Source organism: Melospiza georgiana, chromosome 4, assembly GCF_028018845.1.
Source record: "Melospiza georgiana isolate bMelGeo1 chromosome 4, bMelGeo1.pri, whole genome shotgun sequence".
Lineage (NCBI taxonomy): Eukaryota > Metazoa > Chordata > Aves > Passeriformes > Passerellidae > Melospiza > Melospiza georgiana.
Genome location: NC_080433.1, coordinates 35,592,920 through 35,605,883, shown reverse-complemented (window position 1 = coordinate 35,605,883; position 12,964 = coordinate 35,592,920). Strand labels below are relative to the sequence as shown.

The window sequence follows — 12,964 nt, the reverse complement described above, 5'->3', positions numbered from 1 at the left end:
TCCCTGTCCCACATCTCTCATTTATGTGTTTGTCAGTGCCACGCAGTTCCTTCACGAAGTCAATTGTTCTTTGGGCTGGTACTTTGGAGATAGTTAAGTTACTCTTTGTAGACAGTTGTCTTGTTGACATCTTAGACACCATCCTCCAGTGAAGTGTGAAGCAGGCCAGCTGAACAGCACATATTGAAAGAAACCTAGGGCAAAATTAGAGTCCTGCATGTGGCACAAACTGCTTGTTTTATTCTAGAATGGGAGATAAACTATTCCACAGTTGTATGTGCATTAGTTGTCTAGCATGCTGCTTCTTTTCCAAAGGACAGACAAAATCTTCACAACCTGATGATTCCCTTGCCAGTGGCTACCATTTTACGGCCATGCCAGTTTTTTAAGCTGAGATGTTGATTTTAAACTGCAATGCATGAGCACCTTGTGGCTCTGCAGAAGAAGCAGCCTCTCACAAACTTCCTGGCAGAATACCAGCCCCAGAGATGCTGAATGTTTCTTCCTGCCAACTGTAAGCAGTGGCTTTGGAGGGGTCACTGCCTCCAGTCTCAAATGCAACATCAACATCTGCTTTAGGAAACCCTCTAATTCCACAAACACAGAAGTTCCTTGTTCTTTGTCAGGACTTTGTGCAGTTTTAAGCCTTGTCCCAGCAGCAGCTTTTTTACTGTGCCTATGTGGTGGTGCATCCCCCTCTCACACTGGCCCAGACTATGATTTCAGAAATGCTTGTTAGGCCTTGGCCTTGATGACAGCTCAGCTAAGCTCCTTGAGCTTATCAGAAACACCGTGTGCTCCCAGGAACTTATTTTGGCTAATGAGTTCCTGTATTTTGGTGAACAGTCTTGGAAACCTATTTTTCTTGCCTGCCTAAGAATGCAACTGTAACACTGCTTTTACAATTGAACTTTTACAGAAAGTTACTGACCTGAATTGTGGCCAGGATGGAAAATTGCTGTGACAAAAGAAAACACTCTTGCAACCCTGGAAAGAGTGGTTCTAAGTGAGACCCTCTGAGCTCTACTGGACCACAGAGGGCTGCAGCCAGCAATTCCCTCTGAGCAGGACACCCCTCCGAGTGAGAAAATTCTCAAGTTCACTCTTTTTGTAGGATAACTGCCAAAAGCCAATGATGGAGCCTGGGTTGATACCCCCACTCCTCGAGGCCCAACTCTTCACCCTTCAGAATGATGCTAAAGGCATCCAACATGAGTACTTCACTGATCCCGAGAGGAATTTTTCACAGGTGTGTGTCCACACTCCTTTAATGTGTGTCTGCCAAGTGTGAATATAGTATTGCAAATCATTGTGGTTTAAAACCAAACAGCTGCTTCCCTTCTCCCCAATCCCCTCCAGTGAGAAAGGGACAAAAAGGCAGAGATTATGGGTTAAGATAACAATTTACTAGAGAAAAAGCAATGAGAGAAGGAAAACAAACAGTAACAGCAAACAATAATCATAACAACAGTGCGTAAAAGAGGTGATTTACATACAGAAAGGTGCTCACCACCCCCACCCAGCTCCACATGGCCGCCAAGACAAAGACAAAATGGTGGATGTTACCACAGCCCAGCAGCTACACGCTCTTCCCGAAACAAAGGTGTGGTGGATGCTCCTGCAGCCTATCCTCCTTCCCCAAGCCCCAGACAACGAGAAACAAGGATGGACAAACCTCCCAAGCCAGATTGTCTGCATGACACTGACTGCACTGACTGCCCTACTCTGTGTCCACACCCCAGGGGTCGTGGGCACCGCTTTGCTCCTCCAGAAAAAAGGAACAAAATGGTGCCATTCCTGCTGCAGGCTCACCTTCTCTTCCACCTGGAACCATGTTCCCCCATGATGAACCTGGATGGTTTAGAAGAGCAGCCCAGCCACACCCACATGGCTCTAGGCTCTGCCCCTCTCAGCAATGGTGAGAGAATGAACTGTCCTTGCCATAACCAGGACACACATGCACTGTGAGTGCTGATCTCCGTAATTGGTAAGCACATTAGATTCCTGCCTAAGGTAGGCCTGTGTGTTACTGTTGTGCTCATTGTAATTTCTAAAGAATCTTAACTTGTTTAAATTAGGCTGTCAGTAAACTGCTGTTAAAAACTTGAGGCCTAAGCCATTAATCAGGTCTGGCAAAAACATCAACTCGGAACTTTGTGACTCAACAGGAGGGTCCCCCTCATTCCCTTTTGTCCTTACAATTTTCCATCCTTAACCTTTTCCTATCCCCATCCTCCACACAGATAATGTTAGACTGATTTGAGTTGGATTGATTTTAGGTTTTAGTCCAATTTTTCTCTGTATGCTTCAACTATGTAGGTCACAAATAAACTTCATTGTGCTCTCATGTTTTTATTAAACCTGCTTTAGCCGATACCTTTGCCAGTGGTTCTTTGAGCAACACAAAACACCCATTCACAGCGTATTAGAGACCTCACTGCTCACACAATTCTCAAGACCCTTTGTCACCCACATCTCATTTGGATTTCAATTTGCTTACCTTCTCATGTCAAATGCAATCTACTTCTGTATTAGCTCTCTTCTTCTGCTTGTTCTCCACCTTCCCACTCTAAGTCAGCCATTGGAATTAACTATTGGTTTTCCAGCATCCTAATGCTCCAGCTTTTTCATATGCCCTCCCTGACCTGCTCTGCTTCCCTTTTACCCTAGAGATCAAGAACAGCAATTTTCCTGACTTTCTGACCTGTTAGAGGTCTCTGGTTTTTCCCCGCCTTCCCTCTTAAGACATTATCCCCTTAATGCCTATGCACTTCAAGCATACCAGGAACTGAAATGAGAAGTCATCTTAACCAAAAAAGACAAAAGATCAAGTGGTAACTCCTTTGAATTAGTGAAGTCCTTTTGGATCTGAAGAAAGGACTGCTGAACCACCATGCTAGAGGAGACCCCATGGACTTCTCTCCAACTGGCCTACACTAGAATTGGTGAGTAGACAGATATGTTTCCTTCTAAAAATCTCAGGTTTCTGCAAATACAGAAGTCCCTGATATGTGTTAATTCTTATCTTTCCTTCCAGTTTAAATCTGCCTGCTGTGGGGGCTTCAGTTGTTCACTGCCTGTGCCTCAAAACCTTCACACTCAATTCTCTGTCCTACCAGTCTTTCATCTGTCTCATCTTTCATCAGTCCTGCTAGTTATCGTCAGTCTCTCTTGCCCCAATTATCTCTCCCAAATGAGTTCAGCTGCTTCCTGTGCCACCTTACCTGCTTGACATCTCTTTGATGAACCTAGATCAAATTCTTCCTTCAAGGTGGCAGTTCTTCCTGTTGTTTCACACCTTTCCTTTACATCTGCTCAGAGTTTTGCTGCAGCTCCTGTCTCATCCTTTAATTTTAGGGGTCACTCAGCTGCATAAGAGGTGCCCCAGTTTTACACCCTGAAAACCTGGCCCATTTGTACTTTATGTGCCTGAAGTGAATGTGTTTTAACATAACTCCTGCACAAATCTTTACAGGGTGTGATTAAATATGGGAAGTCAGCAGTTGAGTGGAGCAGGGAAGAACCAGTTAATTGAGGACTTCAAAGTGTGATGTTTTTACCATCTGTAAACAAAATCTGTATTGCAAACCAAAATTCTCTCCACAGCAATTCCTAGGTTTCCTTGGTACAAGATCCAAAGCCCAGTGAAATCAGTGGGGTGAAAAGGGTGGGGATCTTTCACTGACTTTAGTATCCTTTGCATCAGGCCCCTGATTTCCCTTAGCAATGATAAAATGATACACAAAGCTGGGACTGTACAACTTCCTTTTATTCTGTGTGCTTTTATAGGATATAAATAAATGACAAAATTACAAAATTTATAACTGGAAGCCCAAGCATATTTACATAAGTATTTGTTGCAGTGAGGCTACTATTTACTGTTCTCCTATACAATTTTCCTTTTGGTACCATATTTTTAGTGTTATTTTTTTTTTTTTTTACTGTCAGTTGACTAAGTACATATCAACAGTGAATAAGCAAAAATATGTACAGGGAACTATTTTGTTCAAGTAAATTGAATACTGTATTAAAAGGATGTCATCACTCAGCGCTATGATTAGGTTTAACTAAACCATATACAGTTATCAGTTTTAAACCAAGTTCAATTATCCATTTTTTGGAATATACCAACTGATGATTCTAGCTGAAAAACCTCAGCTGGATATGAAATAATAATTAAAAAAACATTAAGACAACCACACAATTTATCAATATCTCTATAATGAACTTCAAAATGATTCACAATTTGACTGGAAAGAACAATATACGTTAAAATGTCATTTTTCTCCTATAATGATATTTTTACTGTTATAATTTCAGTTCTACATAAATATACATCATGGTATTATACAAATACTCCACAGACATTAAAAAAATTAAAACACTTTAAAGAAAAAGTAAGTAAATCTCATTTAACCAAATATTAAGCAAATGCTTAATTATTTTGTTTCATGAAAACATTTTTATTACTTTGGATTTTTTTTCTTTTTCTTGCTGTTTTTATTTAGAAAATGTTTTGCAGTAGAATTTTAACAACACTCTTCCAAACAAGCTTTCTGTGACAGAAATCTTGATAGCAAAATCCATGGTTTTGACTTTTTTTAGAACCACTGAGATTATTTTTTTAAAAATACTATCAGAATTCATGGCTATAGCAATGTTGAACTGCATAAACTATATGTAGGTGTAGTAGAATGACCATTCCACTTTCATTCCAGACTGATCACACAGAACATCCAGTGCACTGATGCTACAACTTTTATAATTTTCATAATGCTGCAATAGCAGTAATTTACTTAACTTTAAAATAAACAATATTTCTCATAATTAATCTGGCTTCCTTCCATAAATATTCATATGTTTTCCTATAGTACTTCTCTTCCATAAAAATATCTAATAAATGTTTTCTGTGCATTATTAATACCTTTTTCTAACCATTCATAAAACTCTGATCCTTTGCTATAATCCAAGAGGTTCTTATTTCTGTAGAGGATCAAAGGACATCAATGATTACATATAAAATCAGTGCACACAGAAATCAGGGTGCCTAATTTCTTGTCACTTTAATGAATTCTTTATTCAACACAGTAATTATTAATGAATTCAGTGGTTTCACAAATAATCTATTTATTAATTCTGGTTCTATTTCAATTAAAAACTGCCAAGATTTAAATAAAAAACCCAATCAAATACTCTACTCGTAGGCAGCATTAGTATTAGTTTAGAGACATTTTGATTTTTTTTTTCTTTAAAAAGTAGAATTCTAAAATAAGAAATCAAAGAAAGCACTGTGGCAGAGTCACAAGGGAGAACTGCACGAAAAAATAAGGTTTCTCACTCCTCTTGTGGACTTTAATTTTAAAAGTCTTCATATAGAATCATTCTTCAGTCAGTGCTGCAGGAAGAAGAACATCACCAGAAATGACTGTCAGCCTTTTTTGTTAGTTACAAGGCCACTCATACAGTGCAGTCTTCCTCTCTGCTGGATTGAAACGTTGCCATAAAGGAAAGGCTGTGCTGTGACTGCTTGGCGTGCAAGGCACAACAAGGAACAGGGGGACAGTTTTGTATCAGAAAATTGTAGTTTCATACTTGGTATTAATGCCTCTTTTGGCCTCTTGTCCAGGTTCAACAATCCAGGGTAGATTCGCAAGAGTCTTTTGTTCGGATGGATCTATCTGCTTTAAGACAAATGCAAACATACAGACGGGTTACCATCTCCGTGCACGGCAGCTTGAGCAGAGGGTTTTTCTTTAAACTAACAGGGCAAATCCCGAATTGACAAAGTCGTACAGCAGCAAGTATGGTGGTGTCTACACTCCCATGTACTCATGGCTGCCTTCTTCTTCCTGTTGAGATCAGAGCTGTGTTTACCCCCAAGCTATAGGGCATCATAGTTCATTAAAGCCACACTTCATCCTGAGAAGTCTGTTCGCTAATGAGACAGACGATGGCATCAGGAAATGTTTCTACTTAAAGTTTTATGGAGGAAGATTCTGTGGCAATGGATGACAAAGTGTACAGTCATACATTTCCCCCCCCTCCCTTCCCCTCACCCAATAATTAAGTGTCATAGAGTACAATTCTCACGTTATAGTCAGTGAATATGATACAGTGTGCGGTCATTTTTCTCCTTTCCCTCCCAAATCACCCTGTGCCTGTGTTCTCACTTAATTTATAATAGTTTTCATAATTTTTTAAAAAGGTCTACTGTAAAGAATATTTCTGTCATCTCTGCACTTCAGGAGGGCACTTTTATGGCAATCAATACGTATGCTTCAATGAGCTTTGTTTCTTAGGAGTCTGTGATTAATGCTGAAAAGGTATATTGAATCCCAGACCAAAAAAAACCAAAAACAAAAGAAAAAAGAGAAGGGTAAGAGAAGAAAAGAAGTTGCTTGGTCTTACAGGATAATTGTTAATTGATTTGTATTTGTAATTTGATTAGGATACATATGCCATGATTGTATACAAAGCAAGTTAGGTGATAGATTAGGACAGTCCATGAAACTGCAGAGTTTGAGAGGTATGCATTGATTAAACTGAATTAATTAAAGTTCAATAATTACTATAAGACATGAGACTAACCAAGCAACATCTTAATCTGGAGAAATCTGAAATAAGCAGTTGTTTGAAATGGCTGCCAGTGTTGTGGTGACACAACCCTGCCAGCTGATGAGCAGAGGTGGCATGATGGAGCATTTCTGACTCAATATTTGTACAGCTTCTAATATATAAACTCTTAACTGTATAGCTGAATTTTGGATTTTTTTGCATGCATTACCACCTTCTACTTACCACTGACTTCCGAATACTAACGCGTGGTTTGGGAATAGGTTTAGAGGGTTTGTTTTCAAAGCTTTCAGGGAGGGTTGAAGAATGACCCCCTTTTCGTGCCTGTAGTGCAAGCTGATAGGCCACCTCAAATGCTTGTCCTAGTGTAAGAATGATTTCATAAGCTAAATTCTGGAACAAAACAGAAACAGTTAAAAATGAGGTGAGGCTGAATTATTGTCAGATACAAAAAGTAGGGTAGTGATTTGCAATGCAAATAATTAAAATCAGGTTGGTAATAGGCTCCTCAGTCTCTGTGATGTTTACATCTGTCATTTGATTTCTCATTGATTAAAAACGATCTGAAAGTAATTACTTCTAAACCCCTTGAAAACATCTTACTAAACATGAAAACATGAGTGGGTGAGTGTGTTGTCATCTCTTTTTAGAACAAGTACATTGACCTTCCCACCTTCCCAACTCATCCCATGTCTGCTGTTCTCGGGATCCAGCCCCTCCTGCACTGCTGCAATGTGACATTCGGCCTCGCTCTATTTCAGAACTCCTGTGCTGACCCTTCCTCCTCCAGAGCCAGCAGCCTGACTGGCTGCTTCCCTGGGCACATGCCTTGGGATGCTCCGTGCTCACCAAGCAGCACAGAAGAGCTGCTGCAGCCTGGCTGTGATGCTTTCAAAGGGACAAAGAGCCAGGGCTGGAAGTGCGTACTCCGAGTGAGAGATGCAGTGCAGGCAGCTGTGTGTGCAGTCAGTGCACTGCTTCAAGTGTGTGCTGCAAGTCCCCAGGAAACCTTCTCATGGGCTTGTTTGCTGGAAGTAAAACTGAGCTCAGTTGTGTACAACACTCCTGTTAGCAAGGGGAACGGAGGTTACTGGGCATAACCAAAAAAGTCAGGCTGTTATGCCTAAAACCTGTTCAGTGTTATAAGTGGAATATTTTAAATCTTCTTCAAATATGGGGAAGAAAACTTGTTGAAATATTTATAGAGCATGAATGAGGTATCAGAGGGGTTGATATAAATATATTTTCAGTACAGTTATACATCAATGAAAAAGCAACTGGGAGTTTCAAACCTGACCTTACTCTAAATGGCAACTGAAGTCCTATGGTAATTTTTCTTCAGGTTTGTGGGTTTGTTTTTGTATATTTATTTTCAGGCTCCTACTGGAGCCTATTTTTAGGCTCCTACTAGAGCCTATTTCTGGGCTACCAACTCTGCAATAATCTTTAGAACCCCTGCAGAGCAAAGGCAGGCCTGTTGGCTTGCCTCCATATGATGTCCTACAGTCTCCTTGGAATAATTAATAAATCTTTGATATGATTCAGACGTTACTCTCCCCTTCCTCAATCTCCACAGTCTATAGTAGGAAGCAATTCTGCATTTTTTTAACCTAGGTGATCCCTTAAAATTCCCTGATGCTTTTTCAAAATGAGTTATGTCTTTACTAGTCAAGTCTAACTGTTAAGTTTGCATTAGTGACAAAGCAATGCAATTCACTTGGAATTACACTATTTTCAGCCCCTTCAATCATTAAAACAAAGTTAAATGGACAAGCATTGTATTTCATGCCTTGAACTTTAATTTCCCTGAAGAATTTCCATTCCATTTTTTATCACTCTTGTATACTGACATAATACAGGCTAAATTCAGCATATTTTGCTCATTATAAGAGCTTCTTATAAAGGTGCCAGTTCTGCTCTGTGTCAGGTCAGACAGAAAACAATTCTACTCCTGCTCTGGGACTTGCTCTCTGCTGTTACAACTACAGTCACAACAGCAAGCCAGCCAAAATTTTATAGCTTCCCAAATAAAAATGCCTGATTTAATTGCTGTAGTCTCCAAATTATCTCCCCTTTAACTTCAAGGGAAACTGTCCAGAATTGAAAAACACCAAGGCTGCACTTTGCCAGTGGAATAATAAAAGAAAAACTAAAGAGCCTGTTATAAAGTGCTGTGCCTTTTAGTGGAATGCTGGCCAAGGAATTAAGAGCAACAGAGTATAGTTGTTAAAAATGTAGAGAGTAATATAATTTCAAATGGAGTGTAATTTAAGTGGGGTATTCTAAAGAGAGATGTCTTTAGAATCAGAGAGTCTACTATACCATGATGGGATTGTCTGCAGTGGATATTATTAATATTACTGAGGAATCCATCAGCAGGACAAGGTGTAGGAATGGCTTGTTGGAGAACATGCAGGCTTGCAGTACTAGCAGGACTGAGAAAATACACCACCCAGCTTGGCACACAGAAAGATCACTGAGACAAGCCTGAAAATTCAGGAGCTAGGACCAGAGACAGACTGAAAGTTTGCCAGACTGAGCCATAATTTAGTTTAAGTCCTGCATCTTGTATAAAGCCACTATTATCTGTTTTCCTTTGTTGTCTGTAAAATTAAAAAAAAACAGGACTGCCTGGGACCTGAAAACCATAAGAAACATGTAACTGCTTCTCTGGTTAATAAATATTTGAAATATAGCAAATAAAATAGAACATCCACTGTTCTGTTCAATATTTGAAATGCAAACTGAGCCACAACTTGTACATAAATTTCATACATTGTATACTGTGGTAGAGCCTTGACAAAGGGAAGTCTGGAAATGGAGGCAAGGAGGGCTTTAAAACTGTACCTTGTGAAATTTTAAAAGTTATCTGGGAAAAACCCCATAAGTAAATAAAGCTGGTTTGAGGAATTTCCCAAATAATAAATCCTCTTCTTCCCTCAACCCTTTTTCCTCTTCAATATTCTGTAATAATGTCTGATGTTTCTGCAATTTTGATTGTAGAATTTTAACTCTGAGTTAAATGTACAGTTACTCCTAAATAGTATCAGTAATGCTTATGGTTGCATGTCACTACACCAAAATACTTCCCTACCTATAAATAATTTATTCTTGCCCACATTTCCTGAGAAACTGAAGAACCCAAGAGAGTGATTTTTTTTCAAAACATTGCATATATTGTATTACCAAAATATACATGGTTTAAAATGTCTTACATCTTATTGTGGATTTATACCATTTTAAACCTTAATTTTCTTAAAATGATTGTACTTCTACCCATTGGCAAATGGGTTGAATTGTTTCTATTAGCAAATGGGACAATCAGTTTAACATTAGGCTTTAAATAGAAAATTTAATTCACGCTGTGCTTGCACCCATAGCTGCATCTAGCATAGTTTTTATGCATCTAGCTAGTTTTTATAGAGCTCGTACTTGCATCAAAAATGCTAGCTACTGAGGGGAAAAAAACCAACACAAAAAGATATTTGAGTAGGTAACACCCAATTGAGGATTAGGTTGCAGGAGAAAACTAACTTAAGACAGTTAAAGTTTCCATATTGCTTAAAATAGCCATTTAAAGTGCTTGGGATATGAAATGTTCCTCCTAAAGTACAGGAAGTGGGCAAAATGTAATTATTCCTGGATCACTTTTCTTCCCTTGTCAAGAAAGGAGATGAATTTCATCTGCAATACCTGAGTCTATATTTCTGCTTGATTACTAAACCTATAAATGAAACTGCAGTACTTCAAAACCATTAAGTGGAATTTAAATAGACCAGGAGAAATAATAACCTCACTCAGTCTAATTTCAGTTGTTCACACATCACTGAAACCTGTATCATGTAGCATCTTGTTGATCATTTTCTATCTATTTTTAACACAATTTCAAAGTTTTCCTACTCCCCTACGTTTAGTGGATACTAAAATGTCAGCAGAGAATTTAAATAACAAATGCACTCAACCAAAATGCTAGAATTCCTCTAACCTACCTGTACATCTTATTATTTGAATTCTCCCACACACTATTGCTGTTCATGTTAACTATTTTCCCAGTTCCAAATAAAAAGCTGCAGTTCAAAGTACCCTGTTCTTTTGATTTAACCTATTTATATTCATAAAAGCATGTTTCAAGAATTCATACACATTATACTCTATTAAAATATTTTTTCTTGAATGAGTTTGAAGTTTTAATAGCACCTTAAATTTCTCTTGCGCACAACTCAAAGAGTAAGTTTCCTTGAAAGTTTTGGACTATAAATTTGGTGAACTTAGTTCACCAAATTGAGCTGAAAACTGCATAACTGATTAATTGGTATGTGTTCATGATTTCTTGAAACCATAATAGTTTGTGTATCCCCACCTGAAAAATGTAAGTATAGGAAGAAATGACTAATTTTCCATCAATATAATAGGAGCTCCAAGGACTTTTGCTGAAGTAAAATTTTGAGATATGTAGGCAAGAATTACAGAAGAAGGAAATAAGAATTAAATAATTAATTTGCTACTTTCAAAATAAAGGCAATCTTTTGGTGTGTACTGACATTTCAGAATGGCTGGCCAAACTTACTTGTTACAAACTTTTGGAAGCCTGAGGCTTGTAGTTTAGGTTATGAGAATTGCATGTCCAGACTTGCATGAACAGCTACTCACTAAGTTTACAGTAAACAGCTGAGGTGACAGAAGTGACTTATTTCCACTGGGAAATGAGATATCAAAGAAAATCTTTGCTCTGCTCCAGAAACGTCCCTTTGCTATCCCATAGCAATATTTGCCTGGGGTAAATTAATGATGCTTTCCATTAATCACCATGAATACATCCTGAAAATGTTGTAACAGAGCTAAGTGACTATGACAAATAGAAAGAACTGCTAAATAAAGTATCTTCTATGAACTGACCACATCAAACGCAGTGAATACGTGGCAGTAGTGGTGATTGGTCTTCAAGTCTTTAGTGATGTACGCAAACGTAGAAAGGTCCTCGGGGTCTTGTGCAGCACAGGAAATGTTACGGATTTCATGTTCAGCAATAATATTCTGTTTAAAAAAATGTTTTCAATCAATTTGAGAATTAAATTTAAAAAGGTGCAGGTTTAGATTCACATTTGCATTGATCTACTGTACCAAAGTATTTCAGAAACGTCCTAATAAGAAGAGACTTAATATATCACATGTGATATCTTACACAGGTATTCAGAATTTTGACCCTCTCCAATTGCCAATTGTCTGGTGGGAAACCATTATATTCTAGAGTCTTCCCTATGAGACCACTTGTGCTTTGCAGTTTATTCAGGTTCCTTTGACAAAGAGACATCTTTCCTGACACACAGGACACAACTTCATAAGATGCTGGTATATGGTGCTTCAGAATTGTAATAATAGATACAATTTCAAAGCGCTATACCAGCATCTTACGAAGTTCTGGGCTTTTGTATAAAGATCAAAATGGGACACTGTTTCAGTCTACTGACAGACAGGATCTGCTGAAACCCAGCAAGCTCAATGGCCAGGTTTTTGCACACACTATTTGACAAATTTTAGTTATAGTTCTTCAGGAGGAAAAAAAACCCACCAAGCACCCCTTACAATTGAAACTGTGAGAAATTGAAAGGATTCTGATCACTAAAATAGTAACTACAGCTTATCTGCACTTACTGACAGCAGCATCCTGTAGGAGAGATGCAGGAAAATGAAACCATTCATGCACCGAGCTACTTTCAACAGCCAATGCAAGCTATAGCACACTACTAGGAGAGAGGTGGGCATGTCTGTCCAATGGAATAAAAAAAGGCTGTCTTAAAGCTTTGGAGAAAATTATGAATACTCATTACATAAACTGCTGATACATAATTACTGCACTCAGGCCAAGGGAACCATGAAGCCAGAGAAGAAGATACAGCAGAGTGGCTTATGATGAGGCCTTGCTTCAGCAACACACGTTTCAAATGGTTTGTTTAAAGAGAAGAATGATTCGCTGAAGAGGAATTTACTTAGGGGTTAGTTTGTATGATTTCTTGAATTCTAGCCCTTCTGGCTGTAGCTCTGGCATTTCCACAGAAGTCCACAGTGACATATCCTGCTGCAGCATGACATCACTCCTGCCTCATGGAACAGGTGACACCTGTAGTGTCCCAGTTCCTCACACAGCCACCACTTGCTGCTGCCATGGTGACATCTGTCCAAGTTAAAACAATCTCCGAGCATATCTGGTTTTCCCTCACCCCTTTCCTTTCCTTCCTACCTCATTTCCTACACTTCCTTTTTTTATTTTTTTTTTAAATGCATGCAGCTAAGTTACTTCAGATGCTTTGCTGTATCTTCTCTCATTTGCTAAGTGGCAACTTTCCCCCTTGCACGTAGGTGCCAAGTTAATGAAAAGAAGTATTAACATATC

At 38.7% G+C, this 12,964-nt stretch overlaps 1 protein-coding gene across 10 annotated transcripts in view; it reads right to left on the bottom strand.

The window, feature by feature from the left end:
* Positions 1 to 3,751: 3,751 nt before the first annotated feature.
* The window catches only part of ANKS1B (ankyrin repeat and sterile alpha motif domain containing 1B), a 408,202-nt gene continuing 398,989 nt past the window's right edge, over positions 3,752 to 12,964 (bottom strand). For 6 of the 10 annotated variants that reach the window (XM_058022126.1, XM_058022127.1, XM_058022123.1 and 3 more), the window contains 3 exons: positions 11,470 to 11,607; positions 6,799 to 6,966; positions 3,752 to 5,681 (listed from right to left, as the gene is read on the bottom strand). In XM_058022126.1, coding sequence (XP_057878109.1) covers positions 5,571 to 5,681; positions 6,799 to 6,966; positions 11,470 to 11,607 — 417 coding nt within the window. In that variant the 3' untranslated portion in view covers positions 3,752 to 5,570. Of the gene's footprint in view, positions 5,850 to 6,798; positions 6,967 to 11,469; positions 11,608 to 12,964 lie in introns of all 10 variants that reach the window. The other 4 variants (XM_058022133.1, XM_058022125.1, XM_058022132.1 and 1 more) reach the window with 2 other exon arrangements.